The sequence below is a fragment of the Gorilla gorilla genome, chromosome 10 (genome assembly GCF_029281585.2).
Source record: "Gorilla gorilla gorilla isolate KB3781 chromosome 10, NHGRI_mGorGor1-v2.1_pri, whole genome shotgun sequence".
Taxonomy (NCBI): domain Eukaryota; kingdom Metazoa; phylum Chordata; class Mammalia; order Primates; family Hominidae; genus Gorilla; species Gorilla gorilla.
This window is the reverse complement of record NC_073234.2, coordinates 45,541,537-45,564,339: the sequence shown is the minus strand read 5'-3', so window position 1 is coordinate 45,564,339 and position 22,803 is coordinate 45,541,537. Positions and strand designations below refer to the sequence as shown.

Genomic DNA, 22,803 nt, shown 5'->3' with positions numbered 1-22,803 from the left:
GCCCCCTGAACAGAACGCACATTTTAAATATTCTATGAATAATGAACTTCAAACTTTCGAACCTCTATTTTTTAACCCACACAAGCCAATTATCATGGTATTCACTTGATCTTCTTTCTTGTTCCAGAAATCCCCATAACATTTCTATTTTAAAGCTATCTCACAAAGTCATTTTTTCAAGGCACTATATCTAATTATAAACATCTTATGATGGAAAGATAACTAAATGGCTTTAGAAAGTAGTATTTGATAGGCAGGTGATTACTGGCTCACACCTGGAATCCCAGCACTTTGGGAGGCCAAGGCAGGTGGATCGCTTTGAGCTCAAGAGTTTGAGACCAGCCTGGCAAACACGGTGAAACCCCATCTCTACAAAAAAATACAAAAAAAGAGCTGGGTGTAGTGGCTCGTGCCTGTAGTCCCAGCTACTCAGGAGGCTGAAGCTGGAGGACTGCTTGAGCCGGGAAACGGAGGTTGCAGTGAGCCAAGATTGTGCCACTGCACTCCAGCCTGGACAACGGAGTGAGTCCCTGTCTCAAAAATAAATAAATAAAGGGATATTTGACAAAAATCTATCAAGATGTTAAATGTACATCCTCTGTGATGCAGCAAATCCACTGCTAGGAATTTACCCTATGGGTATACTTGTGAGTATAAATAATTAGAAAAGGACATGCAGAACTACATTTTTTTTAATGAATAATCTAAATGTCCATCAACAGAAGACTGGTGAAATAAATTACTGTTTATCCATAGAATGCAATACTATTAAATGCTAGAAAGAACAAGGTTCTAAGTTGATAACTAGTAAATCTGGGTGATAGGTAGATGAGAGTCTATTACACTAGTCGAACTTTTGTATATACTTGTAATTTCCCATAATAAGCTAAACAAAAACAGACCACTTCCTAGGATAATTATCCTGACTTTACAGGGTCTACTGAGGATAAAATGAAAGTACATGTAAAACATTCAGAACAACGCCTAGCATATAACTCTTAAGAACAATGCCTAGCATATAACTAACACTTACATAAGAAAATGATGATATAAAAAATTTCCAGATGTGAAAAAAAATCAAGAGTGTGCACAGCGTGTGTATACGTGTATCTATATATACACATACATACATATACACACGTACAGCCCCCATATATAAAATCTTCCAAAAGTATGTACTGTTCTAAAAACCTCAGTAAAGTCAGATCTGAGAATGGATACAAAGAGTACTTAATTCTTACTTGATATACTCCACTATGTACTGACTTTTTACTTGTAAATACACTGCCTTTTATAATTAAATGCACTAACACAGCTATGAGGAACAAAAATCTTCAAAGTTTAGGACTCAACGGCTCTTAATGTACTATAGTACAAAATGGCCAGACATTTGTGGAAAAAGCCCCAAATTAAAGATGTTTAGGATCACCCTTGTGGAACAGTTTAAACAAATCAAGATCTACTTTCCATTCTAGCACTTTGTCCTCCCCTCCTCCACTGTAAATCAGAAAGCAAGAGAGAACAGAGTGCTACTTCAGAAACATAACCTCTACCCAACACCCTCCTCCCTTACAAAACTCCTTTATACAGAGTGTCACACTTTTTTTTTTTTTTTTTTTTTTCCCCGAGACAGCTCTGGCTCCCAGGCTGGAGTGCAGTGCCACAGTCTCGGCTCACTGCAACCTCCACCTCCCAGGTTCAAGCAATTCTCCTGCCTCAGCCTCCCAAGTAGCTGGGATTACAGGTGCCCTCCACCAAGCCCAACTAATTTTTGTATTTTTAGAAGAGACAGGGTTTCACCATCTTGGCCAGGCTGGTCTTGAACTTCTGACCTCATAATCCACCCACCTCGGCCTCCCAAAGTGCTGGGATTACAAGTGTGTGCCACCGTGCCTGGCCTCAGTTTTACACTTTTGCAGAAAAGTGCAAAACTCTTATGAACAGTTAACAGAATGGGCCAGGCACGGTGGCTCACACCTGTAATCCCAGCACTTTGGGAGGCCAAGGCAGACGGATTATTTGAGGTCAGGAGTTCAAAACCAGCCTGGCCAACATGGTAAAACCCTGTCTCTACTAAAAATACAAAAATCAGTCGGGCAGTAGTGGCACACACCTATAATCCCAGCTACTCGGGAGGCTGAGGCAGGAGAATTGCTTGAGCATGGGAAGCAGAAGTTACGGTGAGCCAAGATCACGCCACTGCACTCCAGTCTGGGCAACAGAGTGAGATCCTGTCTCAAAAAAAAAAAAAAAGTTAACAGAGTTTACACAGTTTTACACTGTATACAGAATTGTACAGATTCTCTATAGAGTAACAGAATAATCTATTATGGTGACCCTATAAAAGAACAACAAAGGCTAGGAGAATTAAACTATGTCTGGTCTTGAAGTCACCTGGTCCTAATTACCTATTACATAACTCAGAGACAATTTGCTTTACTTCACTGGGACCAAGTACTTTGAAGTAGTCCCTTCTAAAAAACAAAAAAATGACCTAATCAGAAAGGAAAAGGCCAATGGGAACATGTAAGAGGTAAACAAAGTTAAACATTAAATACATTAAGAAAAGAGCTGCCTGCTCTGTACTCAGATTATAAAAAAGGGATAATTACACATCAACAGTTTTTTCAGGGGGTTCTTCCTCTTTGACAGGGAGCTCAATGGGCTTTGTTTCTTCTTCCTAAAACCAAATGAAACAAGGTAGTTAACATAAATCTAAAGAATAAATATCTATCAAAAGAAGAACATCAGAACTCCAAAATAAACCAGTCTCTCAGAACCTTCATACCCATCTTATGCTCCCGTAATAAATTTACATCTAAGTCCTCCAATGACTGATGTTAAAGCAATGTGGCCAAAGCAGTGGCACATTACCAGAGACTAACCTTACTCTATCCAACTCACCTCTGTTTCATCTCCCAGTACATCTTCTTCATTTGCCTCCTCTTCAGCTAAAGAATATTAAAATATTCAGGTCAAGCCCTGCTACAAAACCATCTTGATCACTTACCAAGGTTAAAATTATAATCACTTTGCTTTCCCCCAAAAAAATCCAACAGTGAAGGCAGAAACTGATGCACATAAAATCTGCTACATCTGGAGAAGATAAAACCAGATTTCTACCTAACATTAATTACAAATGTGAACTCCAGTTGGACTGAAGAACTAAATGTGAAGTCAACCTAGAGAATTAATTTTAAAAGTAATGTTGGGCCAGGCACCGTGGCTCTCTGTAATCCCAGCAATCTGGGAGGCAAAGGCGGGTGGATCGTTTGAACCTAGGAGTTCAAGCGACCAGCTTGGGGAACACAGCGAAACCCCGTCTTTACAAAAAACATAAAAAAATTAGCTGGGTGTGGGGGTGTGCGCCTATAGTCTTAGCTACTGGGGAGGCTGAAGTGGGAACATTACTTGAACCCAGAAGGCAGAGGTTGCAGTGAGCTGAGATCATGTCACTGCACTCCAGCCTAGATGACAGAGCAAGACCCAGTCTTGAATAACAAACAAAAAAAGTATGTGGAAAAGTATCTTTGAGATTTAGTGGCGGGGAAAGATTTGTTTAAAAGAAAAACAACCCAGAACCAAAAGTAAGAGGTGAAAAATTGAAGATTTTTCAAAACTAAGTACTTCTACTTAAGGATAGCACAAAGAAAGTTAAAAGACAAATGACAAGACATTTGTTTTTGTTGAGACAGAGTCTTACTCTGTCGCCCAGACTGAAGTGCAATGGCACAATCACAGCTCCCTGCAGCCTCCCTCTCCTGGGCTCAAGGGATCCTCCTGCCTTAGCCTCCCAAGTAGGTAGGACTACAGGTGCACATCACCACACCCAGCTAATTTTATTATTTTTCTTAGAGATGGGATCTCACTATGCTGCCCAGACTGGTCTCAAACTCCGGGCCTCAAGAGATCACACCACCTTAGCCTCCCAAAGTGCTGAGTTACAGGCATGAACCACCCCGCACAGCCAAAGAAGATATTTGTGCCTAAAACCAACAAAAGAATAGTTATTAGAATATAAAAGAAATGCCTGCAAGCCAACAGGCAAATTATGGGAAACTCAACAGAAAAATGGGCAAAGAAGAAACCCAAAGAATTGTGAAATGTTTAAACTTTTTTCATGGAGAACATAAAACAGCCAACAAATTAGCAAAACTTAGGCCACTTGATAGGACAGTGCCAAGTTTAGGTTTGTGAAGATACAAGAACCCTTATGCACTAGTAATGAGACTGTAGATCTACAGAGCAATTCTGGAAAATAATTTGGGAGTCCTTAGTCACATTAAGTATATATTTATGAATATTAATTAGCAATACCATTCTTGGGCATATACCCCAAAAAGACTTTCACAGGAACATAAGAGCATAAAATAAGTAGTTCCTAATAATATACTATATACTATTAGTATATAGGATATAGTATACTATATCCTACAGGTTAAGCATCACCAATCTGAAAATTCAAAACCTAAAATGCTCCTAAATCTAAAACTTTCTGAAGGCTGATATGATACCACAAGTGGAAAACCCCACACCTAACCTCATGCAATGGGTCACAGTCAAAACTTTGCTTCATGTGCAAAATTATTTTAAATACTGTATAAAACTACTTTCAGATATGTGGATAAGAAACAAATAAATTTTGCGTTTAGGCTTGGATCTCACCCCCAAGATATCTCATTATATATATACACAAATATTCCAAAATCCGAAAAAACTAAAATCTGAAACACTTCTAGTCCCAAGCATTTCAAATATATAACACTCAACCCACAGTATAATATATACTATATACTATTATATACATATAGTATACTATAAGTAGTACCACTTATAGTAGCAGAGGCTTGGTGGCAATAAAATTTTCTGTCACCGAGTGAATTAAGTAAAATGTGTGGTTATCCATCATTGAATGCTATGCAGGAATTAGAATCAACAGACTAGATAACTACACAGCCACATTCCACATGGACGCATCTTTAAAAAAAAAACACACACAATACTTAGTGAAAAAAATGAGAAATAAAGCAAGGCTATGGCCAGTTATGTAATTACCAATTATATAAATGAAAACATTCTACAAAACAACACTACATAGTTTACCAGGAAAAAGACCAAAAAAATACATTCAAACACATTAGAACGGGTGCCTAAATGGGTTGGGGAGAAAGTGAAATAAGGAATAGAAATAAAAGGGAATACATAAATAAAAATTAGATAGAGGACTTTACAACCTAAGATGTAGGTTGTACAAGACGGCTGGGGGCGGTGGCTCACAACTGTAATCCCAGCACTTTGGGAGGCTGAGGCGGGTGGCTCACCTGAGGTCAGGAATTCTAGACCAGCCCAACCAATATGGTGAAACCCCGTCTCTACTAAAAATACAAAAATCAGCCAGGCGTGGTGGTGCTTGCCTGTAGTCCCAGCTGCTTGGGAGGCTGAGATAGGAGAATTGGTTGAACCTGGGAGACGGAGGTTGCAATGAGCTGAAACTGCGTCACTGCACTCCAGCCTGGGCAACAGAGCAAGACTCCATCTCAAAAAAAAAAGAGACAGAGAGTTTTCTTGATGCCGTTAATTAAGAGCTTACATCGCTAATGACCTAAAAAAAAAAAAGAAATCTTTTCAGTGTCAAAGCCTGAAAATCCCCTCACTCACATCACTCCGCCTCCACAAAGTACTCACCATGTTCTTCAAGATATGCCTGGAGTCTGTGGATAAGATCTTGCTTTATTCCCTTGGTCTCCAAACCACGAGCAAGACATTCTTGCTTTAGTTCGGCAAGCTGAGGGGAAAAAAATAAAACTTTTCCTTAGTTAACAGGATGAACACCAGTGAATAAAATGGTAGTTCCCACAAGGAAAAGAAAAAAAGAAAATGAAGTTCCATCCCAAATTACTGCTCTTAATTCTACCAAGGCTCTAGGTCCACAAAGATGATCCATTTTCCTCTAACGATATTCAATATACAAGAGGAACTGCCTAACAGATGCTGAAGAATAAACATCACACCTTAATAAAAAACCTCATCTATTTGTATACCTACTAACTGTCACAAATCTCTACTTATTTCTAAATATTCTGAGGGGGAAAAAGGTTTTTTTCTTAAGATTACTGTGGCAGCCAGCATATTGGAAGAATGAACCTTCAAGTAGAAAATCCAATGATCTAAAAGCAGATTCTCCTTACCACTTATTATCCCAGATCCGTTATTACAATCTACCATATACATGCATACAGGTCTAACCACCATAGAATTAGGTAGATGCATTAGCTAATGTGAACAATGAATTGATTAAAGGATCTGTGTCAAAATGTGAAGAAATATCTAATGGCATACCATAGAGTTCTGCTGAAGATTTAACTTATCTAAAGATATAAAAGCTATGTTCATCAATTTTACAGACAATAGGAGGAAGGAGAATTGATGGATTATTGACATAACTAAGCTTAAAAAATGCAACACGGAAACAGAAAAAAAAAAAAACACTTCTTCAGGACTAATAATAAGCCAAAACAAAGACTCAATTTAGAAGGAATAAGGTATACATATAAATTCCCACACTTAGATTCAAAACTTCAGTTATATAAAAACTGGGTAAGGGAGGATTGGCTCAATAGTAACTCAAAGGATAAAGACATCAGAATTTTAGGCAAAGAAGGTTAACAGTATGATTTGCTACCTATAAGTCATAGGTAACTGAAATATAGACTCCATAATAAACGATGTAATGGTCTTACTGGGCTCTATACTCTTATTTTACGAAGCACAACGACATGCTGACCCAGGAGAACAAGCAGGAAGAAAGGCTCCAGAAATTCTATATGCAGATCAACACACAGATAGATCTTTGGTCTGAAAGATGACCTTTTTTGTTTTGGAGTACAGATCTATGACCAATCAGTACAAGCTAGAAGGCAGACTCCTATAGACAAAAAATTTTACAACTATGGAGTATGCTCTGCATCTCTACGTTTTTCAGCTAGGAGAACATTTCATAATGAAAAGTGGAGAGTTTTTTAAAACATATCACAATGGCCGGGTGCGGTGGCTCACGCCTGTAATCCCAGCACTTTGGGAGGCCGAGGCGAGTGGATCACAAGGTCAGAAGATCGAGACCATCCTGGCTAACACAGTGAAACCCCGTCTCTACTAAAAATACAAAAATTAGCCAGGCGTGGTGGCAGGCGCCTGTAGTCCCAGCTACTCGGGAGGCTGAGGCAGAAGAATGGCGTGAACCCTGGAGGCGGAACTTGCAGTGAGCTGAGATCGGCCACTACACTCCAGCCTGGGTGAAAGTGCGAGACTCCGTCTCAAAAATAAATAAATAAAATAAATAAAACATATTACAATGACTAGCAAAGCATTTAGTGAGTGGGGCGGGCAGGCGGGGATGCTATGAACAGAACTGCCCAACCCAACAAGCTGAAAGCAACCTCTACTGAGGAACATGGTAGGTAATCACCCATTAAAAATTATTTTTAGGCCAGGGACAGTGGCTCACGCCTGTTATCCCAGCACTTTGGGAGGCCAAGGCGGGCAGATCATCTGAGGTCAGGAGTTCAACAGCAGCCTAGCTAACATGGTGAAACCCTGTCTCTACTAAAACTACAAAACTAGACCAGGTGCGGTGGCTCACGCCTGTAATCCCAGCACTTTGGGGGGCCTAGGCGGGCAGATCAACTGAAGTCAGGAGTTCAAGACTAGCCTGGCCAACACGGTGAAACCCTGTCTCTACTAAAAATACAAATATTAGCTGGGCATGGTGGCAGGCGCTTATATTCACCCAGCTATTCAGGAGGCTGAGACAAAAGAATTGCTTAAACCTGGGAGGCGGAGGTTGCAGTGAGCGAAAATCGTGCCATTGCACTCCAGCAGGTGAAAGAGTGAGACTGTCTCAAAAAAAATAAATAAAAATAAAAACAAAAATATAAAATACAAAACTAGCCAGGCGTGGTGGCACATGCCTGTAATCCCAGCTATTCAGGAGGCTGAGGCAGGAGAACAGCTTGAACCTGGGACGCAGAGGTTGCAGTGAGCCGAGATCACGCCATTGCGCTCCAGCCTGGATGCCAAGAACAAAATTCTGTCTCAAAAAAAATATATATATATTTTTAAGGCTTTTGCCAGTTTAAAAAAAAAAATGACTGCAGAGTGACTGGAGAGCATAGCCTCTGAAGCCAGACTACTTAGGTTTGAATTCCAGTTTTACTACTTGTAACCTTATGTGAATAACTTCACCTCTCTGTGCCTCAGTTTCCTTACTTGTGAAATGGGAATGATAACAGTACCTATTTCATAGGGTTGTTATGAAGATTAAATTTAAAAAATTTTTTTTTTTTTGAGACGGAGTCTTGCTCTGGTGCCCTGGCTGGAGTACAGTGGCATGATCTCGGCTCACTGCAACCTCTGCGTTCCGGGTTCAAGCAACTGTCCTGCCTCAGTCTCCCGAGTAGCTGGGATTTTAGGCATGTGCCACCATGCCTGGATAATTTTTGTATTTTTACTAGAAGCAGGGTTTCACCATGTTGACTAGGCTGGTCTCAAACTCCTGACCTCAAGTGATCCACCTGCCTTGGCCTCCCAAAGTTCTGGGATTACAGGTGTGAACCATAAATTAAAGGAAAAAAAAAATTTTCTTGAGACGGAGTCTCGCTGTATCACCCACGCTGGAGTGCAGTGGCACGACCTCAGCTCACTGCAACCTCTGCCTCCCGATTAGCTGGGACTACAGGCGCATGCCACCATGCCCAGCTAATTTTTGTATTTTTAGTAGAGACGGGGTTTCACCATATTGGCCAGGCTGGTCTCGAACTCCTGACCTTGTAATCCACCTGCCTCCGCCTCCCAAAGTGTTGGGATTACAGGCATGAGGCACCGCACCCGGCCTCAAATCAAAAATTTTATAAAGCATTTAGAACAGTGCTTGACAGCCAAAAAATGCTTTATATTTATTAAGTACTAAATCACTGGTCTCAGATTTCAGAGTTTCACAAATCAATGCATTTTTTATTTTATTTATTTTTAGAGACAGTGGTCTCGCCATGTTGCCCAGGCTGAACTTAAACTCTTGAACTCAAGAAATCCTCCCACCCCAACCTCCAGCTGGGACTACAGGTACACACCACTGTGCCCAGCTCAATGTACTTTTAAATAGGTAGGCTGATAAGGTTGCTTTTTACGATATTCCAATCAGGTCACAGAGCAATACTTTCGCAATAACAATAAAAATCAATTACTACAAAAATGAGCGTACACTTGGATATAGCAGTGACATCAAACTGCTATAAAACTTTCTAAAAGCTTACACTCGGTTTTTGTATTTATCTCACTACTAACCAGGAACAGCTAGTTCATGGACCAGCACCCCGAGGACTGTGAACCACACCTTAAGTAACATTATAAGTGATCTTTAATGTCCATTTATTAAGTAACAATCTTGATCTTGGTGGCTTATGCTTACAATTCCAGCCCCTTGTGAGGCCAAGGCGGGAGGATTGCCTGAATCCAGAAGTTTGAGACCAGCCTGGGAAACACCATGAGATGCCATCTCTATTAAAAAAAATTTTGGTCGGGTGTGGTGGCTCACTCCTGTAATCCCAGCACTTTGGGAGGCCGAGGCAGGCAGATCATGAGGTCAGGAGATAGAGACCATCCTGGCTAGCACGGTGAAACCCCGTCTCTACTAAAAACACACACAAAAAAAAAAAAATTAGCCGGGCACGGTGGCGGGCGCCTGTAGTCCCAGCTACTAAGGAGGCTGAGGCAGGAGAATGGCGTGAACCCGGGAGGCGGAGCTTGCAGTGAGCCGAGATCGTGCCACTGTACTTCCGCCGGGGTGACAGAGCAAGACTCTGTCTCAAAAAAAAAAAAAAATTTTTTTTTAAGAATCTTGATCTTTCTCACACTGATACATTATTTTCTTCCCACTTCCTGGAGAACAAGTCTTTTGATTTTAATTACACTTTAAATTTTTTGTTTGTTATAAAAGTATTATGTTCACTGTAGAATAGTTAGAAAATTCTGAAAAGTTTAGAGGAAAATAAAAGTCGTATGTAATCCCAGCACTTACAGATCACTTAACATTTACATATATCATTTGTAGTGAGGCGTGAGCCACTGTGCCCAGCCTACACACAGCTTTTACATAATGTTGTATTACTTCTTTTGTTATATAGTGAGTTCTTCTCATATACTAGGACGTTATTTTAAAAGGAAAATAGAGGCTGGGCATGGTGGCTCATGCCTGTAGTCCCTGCAAGTTGGAAGGCTGAGGCAGGAGGACAGCTTTGAGCCCCGGAGTTCAGGAACAGCCTGGGCAACAGAGTGAGACCCTGTTCCTACAATTTTTTTTTTTTTGAGATGGAGTTTCCACTCTTGTTGCCCAGGCTGGAGTGCAATGGCACGATCTTGGCTCACTGCAACCTCCACCTCCCGAGTTCAAGCAATTCTGCCTCAGCCTCCCGAGTAGCTGGGATTACACACATGTGCCACCATGCCTGGCTAATTTAGTGTTTTCCCATGTTGGTCAGGCTAGTCTCGAACTCTCGACCTCAGATGATCCACCCGCCTCGGCCTCCCAAAGTGCTGGGATTACAGACGTGAGCCACCACGCCCAGCCAAATTTTTTTTTTAATTAGTCACACAAGGTAGCACACGCCTGTGGTCCCAGCTACTAGGGAAGCTGAGGTGGGAGGAACGCTTGAACCTGGGAGGTCAAGGCTGCTATGAACTGTGATCACACCACTGTACTCCAGCCTGGGCAACACAGCAATACCTGGCCTCAAAAGAATGAATGAATAAATGAGAAACAGATGAATAAAAACATAAAATAGCTGAAAATGATGTAATTTCTTTTTGCACATATTTCAGCACAATTACATTAGCAGAACTAAAACCTTTTAAAACTTAAAATAGGAACTAACATAAAATCTTATCCCATTTTTCTAAATTGATTTGATTTGATTTGAAATGTTTTGGCTCCAACACTTTGGGAGGCTAGAGGTAGGCGGATCACTTGAGTCCAGGAGTTCGAGACCAGCCTGGGCAATATGTTGAAACCCCATCTCTACTAAAAATACAAAAACAGCCAGGCATGGTGGCATGTGCCTCTAGTCCCAGCTACTTGAGGGGCTAAGGCTGGAGGATGGCCTGAGTCCAGGAAGTCAAGGCTGCAGTGAGCCGAGATCATGCCACTGCACTCCAGCCTGGGTGACAAAGGGAGACCCTATCTCAAAACAAACAAAAAATATTTTAACAGGTATACTGAATGAATTGTATGGTACGTGAATTGTATCTCAGTAAGGCTATTGAAAAAAAAAAAATTAGCCAAGCATAGTCGCATGTGCCTACAGTCCCAGCTACTCAGGTGGCTGAGATGGAAAGATCACTTGGGTCTGGGAGGCTGAGGCTGCAATGAGCCATGATCATGCCACTGCACTCCAGCCTGGGCAACACAGTAAGACCCTGTCCCAAGAAGAAAATAAACAAACAAAAAAAACCAGCTAGGTAGGCATAGTGATTCACATCTGTTATCCTAGTACTTCGGGAGGTCGACGCAGGAGGATCACTTGAGCCTAGGAGTTCAAGACCAGCCTGGGCAACACAGTGAGACCCTGTCTCTCAAAAAACAAAAAACTAGCCAGGCATGGTAGTGCATACTTGTAGTCCTAGCTACTCAGGAGGCTAAGGCAGGGGCATCACTTGAGTCCAGGAGGTTGAGGGTGCAGTAAGCCATGATCACACCACTGCACTCCAGCCTGGGCGACAGAAGGGAGACCCTGTCTCAAAAAAAAAAAAAAAAAAAAAAAAATGAGTTATAGAACATTCTATAAGGATACTAACATTAATGTAAAAAATAATACACACACATCTCTGTATAATGTGTATAAACAAGATGCCTGGAGAAGAAACAGGTAAGTTAACACTGGTTGAATCTGAAAAGAGGAAGCTAGTTTGGGAAAAGTGTAGGAAAGAAACTTTTTACCATATACTCTTTTGTGAACTTGTGCATGATTACCTATTCAAAAAATTTTTTAAATCTTATTTTTCAGTATCAATAAAGCATTCTCCATTCTACCTATCCAACCCACAGAGAAAGGACATATCAACTTACCCTCATCATACATTTGACATTAATCATGCATTGCCCTGTGATTTCTATTTATTTTTATTTTGACTCAGGGTTTTGCTCTGTTGCCCAGACTGGAATGCAGCAGTGCGATCGTGGCTCACTGCAGCCTTGACCTCCTGGGCTCAAACGATCCTCCTGCCTCAGCCTCCTGTATAGCTGGGACCACAGGTGCATGCCACCACAGCCAGCTAATTTTTTTATTTCCAGTAGAGATGAGGTCTCACTATGTTGCCCAGGCTGTTCTTAAACTCCTGGGCTCAAGTGATCCTCCTGCCTCAGCCTCCCAAAGTGTTGGTTAGGATTATAGGCGTGAGCCACTGTGCCCAGCTTGCCCTGTGATTTCTTCTAGTTAACTGACGTTGAATTTTTTTTTTTTTTTTTGAGACTCAGTTTCACTCTTGTCACTCAGGCTGGAGTACAGTAGCACAATCTCGGCTCACTGCAACCTCCGTCTCTCCAGTTCAAGCGATTCTCCTGCTTCAGCCTCTCCAGTAGCTGGAATTACAGGTGTGCAGCACCATGCCCAGCTAATTTTGTATTTTTAGAAGAGATGGGATTTCACCATGTTGGTCAGGCTGGTCTTGAACTCCTGACCTCAGGTGATCTTCCTGCCTCGGCCTCTCAAAGGGCTGGGATTACAGGCATGAGCTACCACACCCGGCCAAATTTTGATTAAAATATCTTATCAGAAATCTTTTTCACGTTGGCCAGGCGCGGTGGCTCACGCCTGTAATCCCAACACTTTGGGAGTCTGAGGCGCGCGGATCACCTGAGGTCAGGAGTTCAAGATCAGCCTGGCCAACATGGTGAAACTCTGTCTCTACTAAAAATACAAAAATTAGCCAGACGTGGTGGCAGGCACCTGTAATCCCAGCTATGCGGGAGGCTGAGGCAGGAGAAGGGCTTGAGCCCGGGAGGCAGAGGTTGCAGTGAGCCAAGCCAAGACCACGCCATTGCACTCCAGCCTGGGTGACAGAGCGAGACTCCATCTCAAAAAAAAAAAGAAATCATCTTTTTCATGTTATGTCAACGTATAGTTTGTAAATTCTTTGAAGGCAGAGATGTTTTAGACCACCTATAACATATATGATGGGAATTCAAAATCCTTACAAGGAACCTAAGTGGTTGGTATTACAATTAGGCTTAAAGAAATTCAATAACTTGCTTAAATATCACACAGCTTGGCCAGGTGTGGTGGCTCATGCCTGTAATCCCAGCACTTTGGGAGGCTGAGGTGGGAGGATTGCTCAAAGCCAGGAGTTTGAGGCCAGCCCTGGGCAACACGGGGAGACTCTGTCTCTACAGAAAATTAAAAAATTAATACACAGTTCAGGTGTGGTGGTGTGCCCCTGTAGTCCCACCTACTGGGTGGGAGCAGGGGCTGAGGTGGATCACTTGAGTCCAGGAAGACTGAAGCTGCAGTGACCCCTGATTGTGCCACTACACTCCAGCCTGAGAGAAAAAGCGAGACACTGTCTCAAAAAACAAACAAACCAACCAACCAACCACAGCTTGTAAATAGTAGGCCAATATGCCAGCTCAAGTGTCTCTGATTTATGCTCAATATTAACTGTCAAAGTCTTGGCACTTCTTTCTTTCACTCTCTCCTCCTCAGCCTCCTTGCTAGCTCTTCTTCCCCCCAAACCTGTAAATATTCACTAAGATTCCTTCTTTGGGCCTCTTGTCATTCCACTTATATCAAAGGCTAATTCACTTCCCGATTTCAATCAGCGGCAAAGTCTATCAGCATTATCTTTAAAATATATCCAAAATCAAACCCTTCTCACCACGGCAAATGCTACTACTCTAGTCTTTCTTTCATACAGATTATTGTCAAAATTCTTCAGCCCTTGCCTCACTATAGTTTATTCTCAACAAAGTAACAGAGTGATCTTTTGAAAATTTAAGTCAGAACATGTCACTCCTCTAGTCAAACATCATCCATTGGTTTCCTATCTCACTAAGGGTAAAAGGCTGAATCCTATCACCTAAAAGGCCCTGCAGCTTTGCCCTCCCCTACCATTACCTTATTACCATTGCTCACTCTGATAAGCCAAACTGGTCTTGTGCTATTCCTCTAACACTTTGCACATAGCTCATTCCTTCACGTCCTTCAACTCTTTTTGTAAACATCTCCTTGTTAATGACTTCCCCAGTCACCCTATTTAAAATTACAATACCCTTCCCATTGTACTCCCTATTCCTTTCTCCTATTTTTCTCTATGTGCCTTATCAATCACTATTTGACATACCATAAATTTTACTTTTTATTTTGCCCTCCCTCAGTAAAATACAAGCTCTATGAGAGCAAGGATTTTGTCTCTCTTGTTCACTGCTGTATCTTTGGCACCCACAGTAACTGGGACATGGCAGGTGCTCCATATTTTCTGAATAAATCCCAAGTCTTCATCATCAGCTTTCAGCTCTTGAGTGAAAGACCCACATTTCCAACTGACTACCTGACATGTCCAAGTGGATGTCCCACAGACACCTAAGCCTCAAAATGAACTTACCTCTTCTGTGCAAAACTGGCTTCTCCTCCTCCCAACCCAGACTAAAGGTATCACTACCCAAACCCTGGAGTCATCTTTCATTTTTCCCATATCTAACTGATCTATAAATACTTGAAATTCTACTACATCCTAAATGTCTTTCAAATTCATTCCCATTCTTTTGAAGTCCTGACATGCTTATTCACTCAACAAATCGTTATTGAGCACCTACTGTATTATCAAGTATTATCTTGGATACAGGGAAATAATCATGAGCAAAACATAAGAGTCCTTCCCATTCCGAGCTTACAATCTTGCAGGGAACAAACCAATCAATGATCAGATAGCGTTTAGCTGATTTTTTTTTTTTGAGACGGAGTCTCACTCTGTTGCCCAGGCTGGAGTGCAATGGCGCGATCTCGGCTCCTGCAACCTCCGCCTCCTGGGTTCAAATGATTCTCCTGTCTCAGCCTCCCGAGTAGCTAGGATTACAAGTGTGCGCCACCAGGCCCAGCTACTTTTGGTATTTTTAGTAGAGATGGGGTTTCACCATATTGGTCAGGCTGGTCTCAAACTCCTGACCTCGTGATCTGCCCACCTTGGCCTCCCAAAGTGCTGGGATTACAGGCATGAGCCACCGTGCCCGGCATGTTTAGCTGATTTTTTAAGAACACACAGGGTCTTATGAAATTATATAAAAAGTGGCCTGATCATGTTTGTGGATAGAACATAGAAAGCTTCCTTGGGTAAATAATATTTGAGTGAAACACCTGAAAGGGGTATAGTAATTAATTAGATAAACATGTTAGGGAGGAAGGGCAGCCGGAGTACTACAGCCGAAAGAAAACTCCAATTGCAGCATATGTGAAGGTTCTAGGTTGAGGTAAGAGGGAGAAGCAGTGTGCAATGATTAGAACATGAATTTTGGACACAGGCTGCCTGGACTTTTTTTTTTTTTTTTTTTTGAGATGGAGTTTCACTTTTGTTGCCCAGGCTGGAGTGCAATGGTGCCATATCGGCTCACCGCAACCTCCACCTACGGGGTTCAAGTGATTCTCCTGCCTCAGCCTCCCGAGTAGCTGGGATTACAGGCATGTGCCATCACGCCCAGCTAATTTTGTATTTTTAGTAGTGACGGGGTTTCTCCATGTTGGTCAGGCTGGTCTCGAACTCTCGACCTCAGGTGATCCGCCTGCCTCGGCCTCCCAAAGTACTCGGATTACAAGCGTGAGCCACTGCACCCAGCCTGCTTGGATTTAATATACAACATTTTAGCTGTGCAACCTAAGGCAAGTTACTCAATTACTCTCTCTGAGCTATGGTTTTTCTTATTTTCAAATGAGGATAATACAGGTATTTACCTTACAGGGTTATTATGAGAATTAAATCAGTTAGTGTATGTAAATGGCTTCAAACAGTGCTTTGCCACATAACAAATGCTAAGTGTTGGCAATTGATGAAGCATTCTGAAGAAATTAAATAAAATAAGGCCACAGTAGTTGAAGTGTTAGTAACTATGCTGGAGAGACTGGCAGGGATATAATTTAAAGGTTTTAAGCAGGGGAATGACTCCTATAATAAATATCTAAGTGGTGAAATCGCTCCCCCTACAAATCCCATCCGCCAAGAGAATACAAGCTGATCACATCAAGCTCCTCCTTTCAAACTTCCAAAGGCTCCCAGCCCTACTTCTTACATGACAAAGGCCAGAAGTCCTTACATAACTTAGAAAGCCCTTTTCAATATCACTCTGATTTACCTTTATAGTTTACCTATTTTCCTTTCCAAACTATCTTCAACTACCAATGTACTTCCTCACTTCACTTTTCAATACAAATGTCTCACTATTCTCAACACTCTGACACTACTACCACTTTCTCCTCTCCTCTGCAATAGTTCCTTTTCTAATGTTTGACTGGATATCTGATACTGTTACAGTTCAAGCCATTTTCATCCACAGTTCAATCTCTCTTTCCAAATGTGTTAGAATGGGCCAGGCGTGGTGGCTCATGCCTATAATCCCAGCACTTTGGGAGGCCAAGGCAAGAGGATCACCTGAGGTCAGTCAAGTCCAGCCGGACCAATAACATGGTGAAACCCCATCTCTACTAAAAATACAAAAATTAGCCAGGCATGGTGGCATGTGCCTGTAATCCCAGCTACTCGGGAAGCTGAGGCACGGGAATCGCTTGAACCTGGGAGGCGGAGGTTGCAGCGAGCCGAGATCTTGCCACTGCACTCCAACCTGGGCGACAGAGCGAGACTCCATCTCAATTTAAAAAAAAAAAAAAGAATGACTGCATTTCTACAAAATCCTCAGAAATTTGCTGTTGATATGACATTACATATCAACTCAGATACATACTATGTTTCCTTCCTGCTTCAAAAGGTATTCCCTTCCCCTGAGGTTCCATACCAAAGCCCAAAATTCTCTTTATGACAATGGAGAGATTTTTTTATTTTCTGTTTTTTTGAGACAAGGTCTCCCTTTGTCACCCAGGCTGAAGTGCAGTGGAGCAATTATCACACAGCTCACCACAGCCTCGGCCTCCCAGGCTCAAGCAATCCTCCCACTTCAGCCTCCTGAGGAGCTGGGACTACAGGTGTGTGCCACCATGCCCAGCTAATTTTTTAATTTTTTTTTTGTAGAGACAGGGTCTCACTATGTTACCTAAGCTGGTCTCAAACTCCTGGCCTCCGCCTCCCAAAGAGTTGGGATTACAGGTGTGGGTCACTGCGCCCAGCCAAGATTTTTTTTTAAGGCAATAAAACCCCAAGTCAACCCAGAAGTCAGGATCATTGCATCAAGATCACCAGTGGAACCAAACATTAATTGTCCTAAAAATCAGAATCAAAGGCATGAGTTCTTTTTTTCTTTTTGAGACGGAGTCTCACTGTCCCCCAGGCTGGAGTGCAGTACACCATCTCGGCTCACTGCAACCTCCAACCCGGGCTCAAGCGATTCTTGTGCCTCAGCCTCCTCACAGCCTCCTCAATAGCTGGGACTACAGGCACTTGCCACCACACCTGGCTAATTTTTGCATTTTTGGTAGAGGCGGGGTTTCGCCATGTTGCCCAGGCTGGTCTCGAACTCCTGGCCTCAAGCAATCCGCCCGCCTAGGCCTCCCAAAGTGCTAGGATTACAGACGTGAGCCACCACGCCCAGCTAAAGGCATGAGTTCTTAACCAGAGGTCCATGGACTCCTCGGGGCTACAAGGTAGTTTTATGAAGCCCCTCAAACTGCATGCAAAATATGTGTACATGCCTTTTTCTGGGGAGAGGGTCCATACCTTTCATCAGAGTTTCAAAGATATCTGTGACCTCCAAAAGGTTAAGAAGTGCTCTAGAGAAAAAGCAAAGACAAGCAAATGTGATTAAAGAGCAAGTCCTTTTTAGGCTGTCAGGAGTGCCTAATGTTCTCTTAGACTGTAACACTGAAATCAGGTCAGAGGACTTTACGTAAAAGTTACTTATCCAATCAAATACAAATTTTATATAGACCTGACAAATACAGATTTGATGGAAGGAGGAACTCCATAAACCAACACAATCTATAAACGCAAGTAAGTCATCGGGCAGCTGGTGACTTAGTCCAGGGATTTCAAAAATAGGACAAATAGGAAGAAAATATTAGCTCTTCTATACATAGTTCCTTTTTATCTCATTCAAAAATTCCTTTTCTGTGTTATGTTTTACAACAGTCCAGAAGTATACAATTTCTATAAGTACAGTATATATAAACAAAGTGGAGATGATTGCTCAATTTTTTTTAACTCATCACAATAAAGATCAAGAGACCGCTGATATAGTCTATGCATTTCAGTATCATCAAGTTAACAATAACTCCAGAATAACACAAAAACCCACTAACAGAGTTTAGAATCCAAGAGTAAGAAAAACATCAGTTTCACAGAAAGACTAATTGGGGTCAACTAATAAGCGACTAAAGAAGGGTCCTCTCCCTACCCTTACTACCCTTAAGCTTTCTTAACAGCAACAAAAACAAAAACAAAAAAAAACTCTTCGAGCTTTAAAGGATCACTTTTCAGTTTCAGCTATATCAGCCTGGTTTGTCCAAAACATCTAATGGGAAAACTACTTGTGAAACCACAAACAATTACTCAAGATATCTTAATTTACCCTAAAAGAAAATACTTTTTAAAATTTTCTTCTTTTTAATATATTTTTTTAACTTTTTTATATATCTAAGTGTGAAAAAACTACCAAGAGTCTCATAAGACAATTTAAAATAGCTTCTGTGATTCAGTGTCAGCCAATGGTAACACCAGGAGATGCAGGGCCCACCCGAGATATGAAATGGAACAGAGATAATCTTAACCTTGGAATTGTTTTTCCCAAATATTGCAGGTATGAGTTCTCTCTGGTGGTTGGAGATGGTGTGTGAGGAAGGCTGGCGGGCCGAGAGCCGCGTGAGAGAACTCGAAAACTTTTAAATCTGAGGTGTCTGTACTTCTACTATTCTCAAGACCTCCTCAACCCCAGGCTTCTAAGGCGAGACCGATCTTCTGAGAGGCCTCTCCCTGGTTTCAAAATTCGGCTTGGGGCGTAATCCCACCTAGAAAAGGGGAGTGGAAGTATTTTCTGAGTGTCTGGTACCTATTTAGACAGAAATACACAAAAATGCCACCATTTGCTAACAGGGAAATCTCAGCTTCGGACGACAGACTGGAAACATCATCCCGGGGAAGAAAAACGGATCCTGGCTCCGACATGGGGCAAAAAGGAGGGACCAACTGACGTAATGCAGCCCTGAAAAGCAACGAAGAGTATAACAGGTAGAAGGCACTTACACAACCCAGTGGGGAAGGGTGACGGACGATACAATGATGAAGGAAGCAGAAATAACAAATAAATATAGCAGTAAAGCCGTGAGGAGAAATGGGAAATTAGGGAAGGCGTAGTGTGGAAGGGTGGCACAAAAGAGCTACGGCGGGAGCCGAGAAACGAAGTGGAAAAAGCTGCACGGAGAAGACGTAGGAGAAGGCGCAAGCTACCGTGTAGAATTCAGTTCCTAGAAAAGTCCAACTCAGCCCTTCCCCGATTCACAGTACCTTTAGCTTATGGAGCTCCACCGTCTCGGTCGCCATCTTCTTACCCCTCACTCCACTAGGCCCCCACCCGCGGCCTCCGCCTCCAGGAGCTCCCGCCTTAGGCGTAGAGATGCAAGGCTGACCAATCGTTGTCACTCTTGCTCCCACGCCATACCATCAGCTCTTCCCATTGGTCAATCGCTGACGTCGCTCTCACTTCTCTCGGCAACTTTCCCCACCTCTTTCAAAAGGTGGAACTGGGAGAGGGGCGGGCACTGTATCTTGCGAACGACAGAAATGGCAACCAACTGTGCTTCTGCATTACAGACCACCAACCAACGGGTGGTGGCAGCGCTGATTCTGTTCCTCCAATAGGAAAGGGGCAGAGGGAGAGGCGTTACTTCCTGGAGACTTCAGGTGTGGTAGCCGGCGCCGCGCCCATAGCCGGACGGGGATCTGAGCTGGCAGGTAGGAGCTGCAAAGACTGTAAGGGTTGCTGAGGAAAAATGGTGGGAGGCGAAAGGGGCGCCGAGGGAGCGGTGACCTAAATACTGAGAGGGGAGCGCTGAAGGGAGCCCTGAAAAAACCGATGAACATGAGGAGGAAGCTGGGAGGGGCATGGGGCGGACTTAAGGAACTGGCGGTGGGGCTGGGGCGGGCAAGAGCCGCTTCCTAACCAGACATCATCAGCTTTAGAGCTACCACAATTTTAAAGATCCGAGTTCAGATAATCACTGCCGCCTCTGGAGTCAGAGCCAAGGCTCCAGCTTTCGAGGTGTTGAGCTCAGGTCCCTTCCTAACCCAGTCCAGAAGCCGTGGGCAAGTTGTTGTCGTGCCCCACGCTTGAGAGAAGTAATGGGGATGCAGACTGTTTACATGCCACGGAGGTGAGAGAGAGGGTGGACAAGCCCCAGAGAACAAAGTGGGGACCAGAGTGAGCTTTACTCTGTCATCCCTTCTTAGTGGTTCTTTGATGATTCCATGACTTTCGCCTGGAATTCTGGGTGTACGTGACCTCTTCATGGTTATTAACTTCTTCAGGAAAGTCAGATACTCCTATTTCCCTTGCTCCCTGAAGTGAGTGCCCCAAGCCTACACATACACCTTCATGTTACAGTTGACGTGTAAAGATCAGAGCAAAAATGACTATGTCTCTAAAATGTAGTGAGGACTCTTCTTGTCTTTTAAAGTTTTCCCCAAGTCTTCAGTTTTTATTTTCTGCGTGATGGGTAAGTTCTTCATTCCCAATAGAGTTCAGGGGATTGGGGCTATCTGAGAGACAACTGGGAGATAGCTCAAAGAGGGGTTGAGAAAAAACTGAGCTGGACTCCTGCCTGATCCCCCATTATGGCTAGGATGAATGTGGGGGTGGCACACAGCGAAGTAAACCCCAACACCCGAGTGATGAATAGCCGAGGCATCTGGCTGGCCTACATCATCTTGGTAGGATTGCTGCATATGGTTCTACTCAGCATCCCCTTCTTCAGCATTCCTGTTGTCTGGACCCTGACCAACGTCATCCATAACCTGGTGAGCACTAAACCAAGCCCTTGTACCCACCCCAGGGTTTCCCAACCAAAAGCAAAATAAAATCACCAATTGTTTGGGGATTTATGTGTTCCTTTTGGGATCTTAACATAATCCTTTGACTGAAAAACTACTTTCTGCACCTCACACTGCCACCTTCCCTGTTCCCAGGCTATGTATGTCTTCCTTCATACGGTGAAAGGGACACCCTTTGAGACTCCTGACCAAGGAAAGGCTCGGCTACTGACACACTGGGAGCAAATGGACTATGGGCTCCAGTTTACCTCTTCCCGCAAGTTCCTCAGCATCTCTCCTATTGTGCTGTGAGTCTATGGGGGAAATGAGATATGCTGGGTTAGAAAGAGCTCCAAGAGCCAGGTAGAAAGGCCCATAGGGAAGCTGTTAAAAAGCAGACTACTCATCTAAAACCCTTTGAAGATATTATGGTATACTAGTTCTAAGCCTACAGAGAGCAGTAAAATGTAGATTACAGTCAATACTGTAATCAGGCATTCCTTGCTGCCTCCTTGGTAGTAAGGAAATGAAGGGACTGAGAAAAGATAAGTGCCAAATAAAACCAAATGATTTTACACTGCCAAAAGAAGTAAATAAAGGCAGAACTGATATTAATCTTCAAAAACACTGTAGGGAGTGGAAGCAAAGAGGACTGTAACAGTCATACAGACTGAAATAGCTTGAGCCGTCATTTGCCATGTCATTAACAATTAACAGATACTGACTTATAGTCTCCAGTTAAAGGTGCTATCTCCTGAACTCCAAAGTAAATGCTATTGATATAGCTGGAATAGTTTTAGATAATCTAGAACTATATACAGTAAAACTGGTCATTTAAAATAGAAGAGAAAGAGCAGGGTACTGTGGTGCATGCCTGGAGTCCCAGCTACTTGGGAGGCTATGGCAGAAGGATTGTTTGAGCCCAGGAGTTTGAGGTTGTATTGCACGTATCACACTTATGAATAGCCACTGCACTCCAACCTGGGAAACATGGTGAGAATTGTCTCTTAAAAAAAAAAGAATATGGATAGAGAAGGTCAACCTCACTCACCGTATTTTTTTCTCTCCCCAGCTATCTCCTGGCCAGCTTCTATACCAAGTATGATGCTGCGCACTTCCTCATCAACACAGCCTCATTGCTAAGTGTACTGCTGCCAAAGTTGCCCCAGTTACATGGGGTTCGTGTCTTTGGCATCAACAAATACTGAGGGATGGATTTTGGGACAGCTCCATGGGCATGGGGAAGGCACTGAAACAGAGGACTATAAAACATCCTTCTCTTATTCTCCATACTGTCTTCTACACCTTTAAAGCCTGAGAACTATACAACCTTTCCCAGACTCCCAAGAAGAGAAGAGATTGGCAAATGGGGCTCCTGGGCCCAGTCCTGCTAGTGGCAAGTTTCTTTGAATCAGGAAGGCAGGTGAGGTAAGGGCCAAATCACTCTCCTCTGTAGCAGGAAGCCATTTGGGCAGCTTCTTTGGTGATTACATCTTTCCATATCTTTTACACCTACCACCTTCCAGCTCTGTTTTGCTGTGTATTTTTCTTACAATAATTTTTTTCAGCTATAGCTGCAGTTTA

At 42.8% G+C, this 22,803-nt stretch overlaps 2 protein-coding genes across 4 annotated transcripts in view; one reads left to right on the top strand and one right to left on the bottom strand.

Annotated features, from left to right (window-relative positions):
- Positions 1–19,927, bottom strand: part of SARNP (SAP domain containing ribonucleoprotein) — a 65,323-nt gene extending 45,396 nt beyond the window's left edge. For 2 of the 3 annotated variants that reach the window (XR_010129324.1, XM_055359426.2), the window contains exons 1-4: positions 19,699–19,825; positions 5,686–5,785; positions 2,905–2,951; positions 2,613–2,680 (exon numbers count right to left, since the gene is read on the bottom strand). Coding sequence is in view for 2 of the 3 variants with exons in the window: in XM_055359426.2 (XP_055215401.1) it covers positions 2,613–2,680; positions 2,905–2,951; positions 5,686–5,785; positions 19,699–19,734 (251 nt within the window). In the remaining variant the exon portion in view is untranslated. Of the gene's footprint in view, positions 1–2,612; positions 2,681–2,904; positions 2,952–5,685; positions 5,786–19,698 lie in introns of all 3 variants that reach the window. The other variant, XM_004053324.5, reaches the window with a different exon arrangement.
- A 71-nt stretch (positions 19,928–19,998) lies between these two features.
- ORMDL2 (ORMDL sphingolipid biosynthesis regulator 2) lies at positions 19,999–22,734 on the top strand. Its single transcript, XM_004053327.5, has 4 exons — positions 19,999–20,145; positions 21,033–21,207; positions 21,376–21,527; positions 22,292–22,734. The coding sequence occupies exons 2-4, from the start codon at positions 21,034–21,036 to the stop codon at positions 22,425–22,427; spliced, it is 462 nt and encodes a 153-aa protein (XP_004053375.1). The 5' UTR covers positions 19,999–20,145; position 21,033; the 3' UTR covers positions 22,428–22,734.
- Positions 22,735–22,803: the final 69 nt, after the last annotated feature.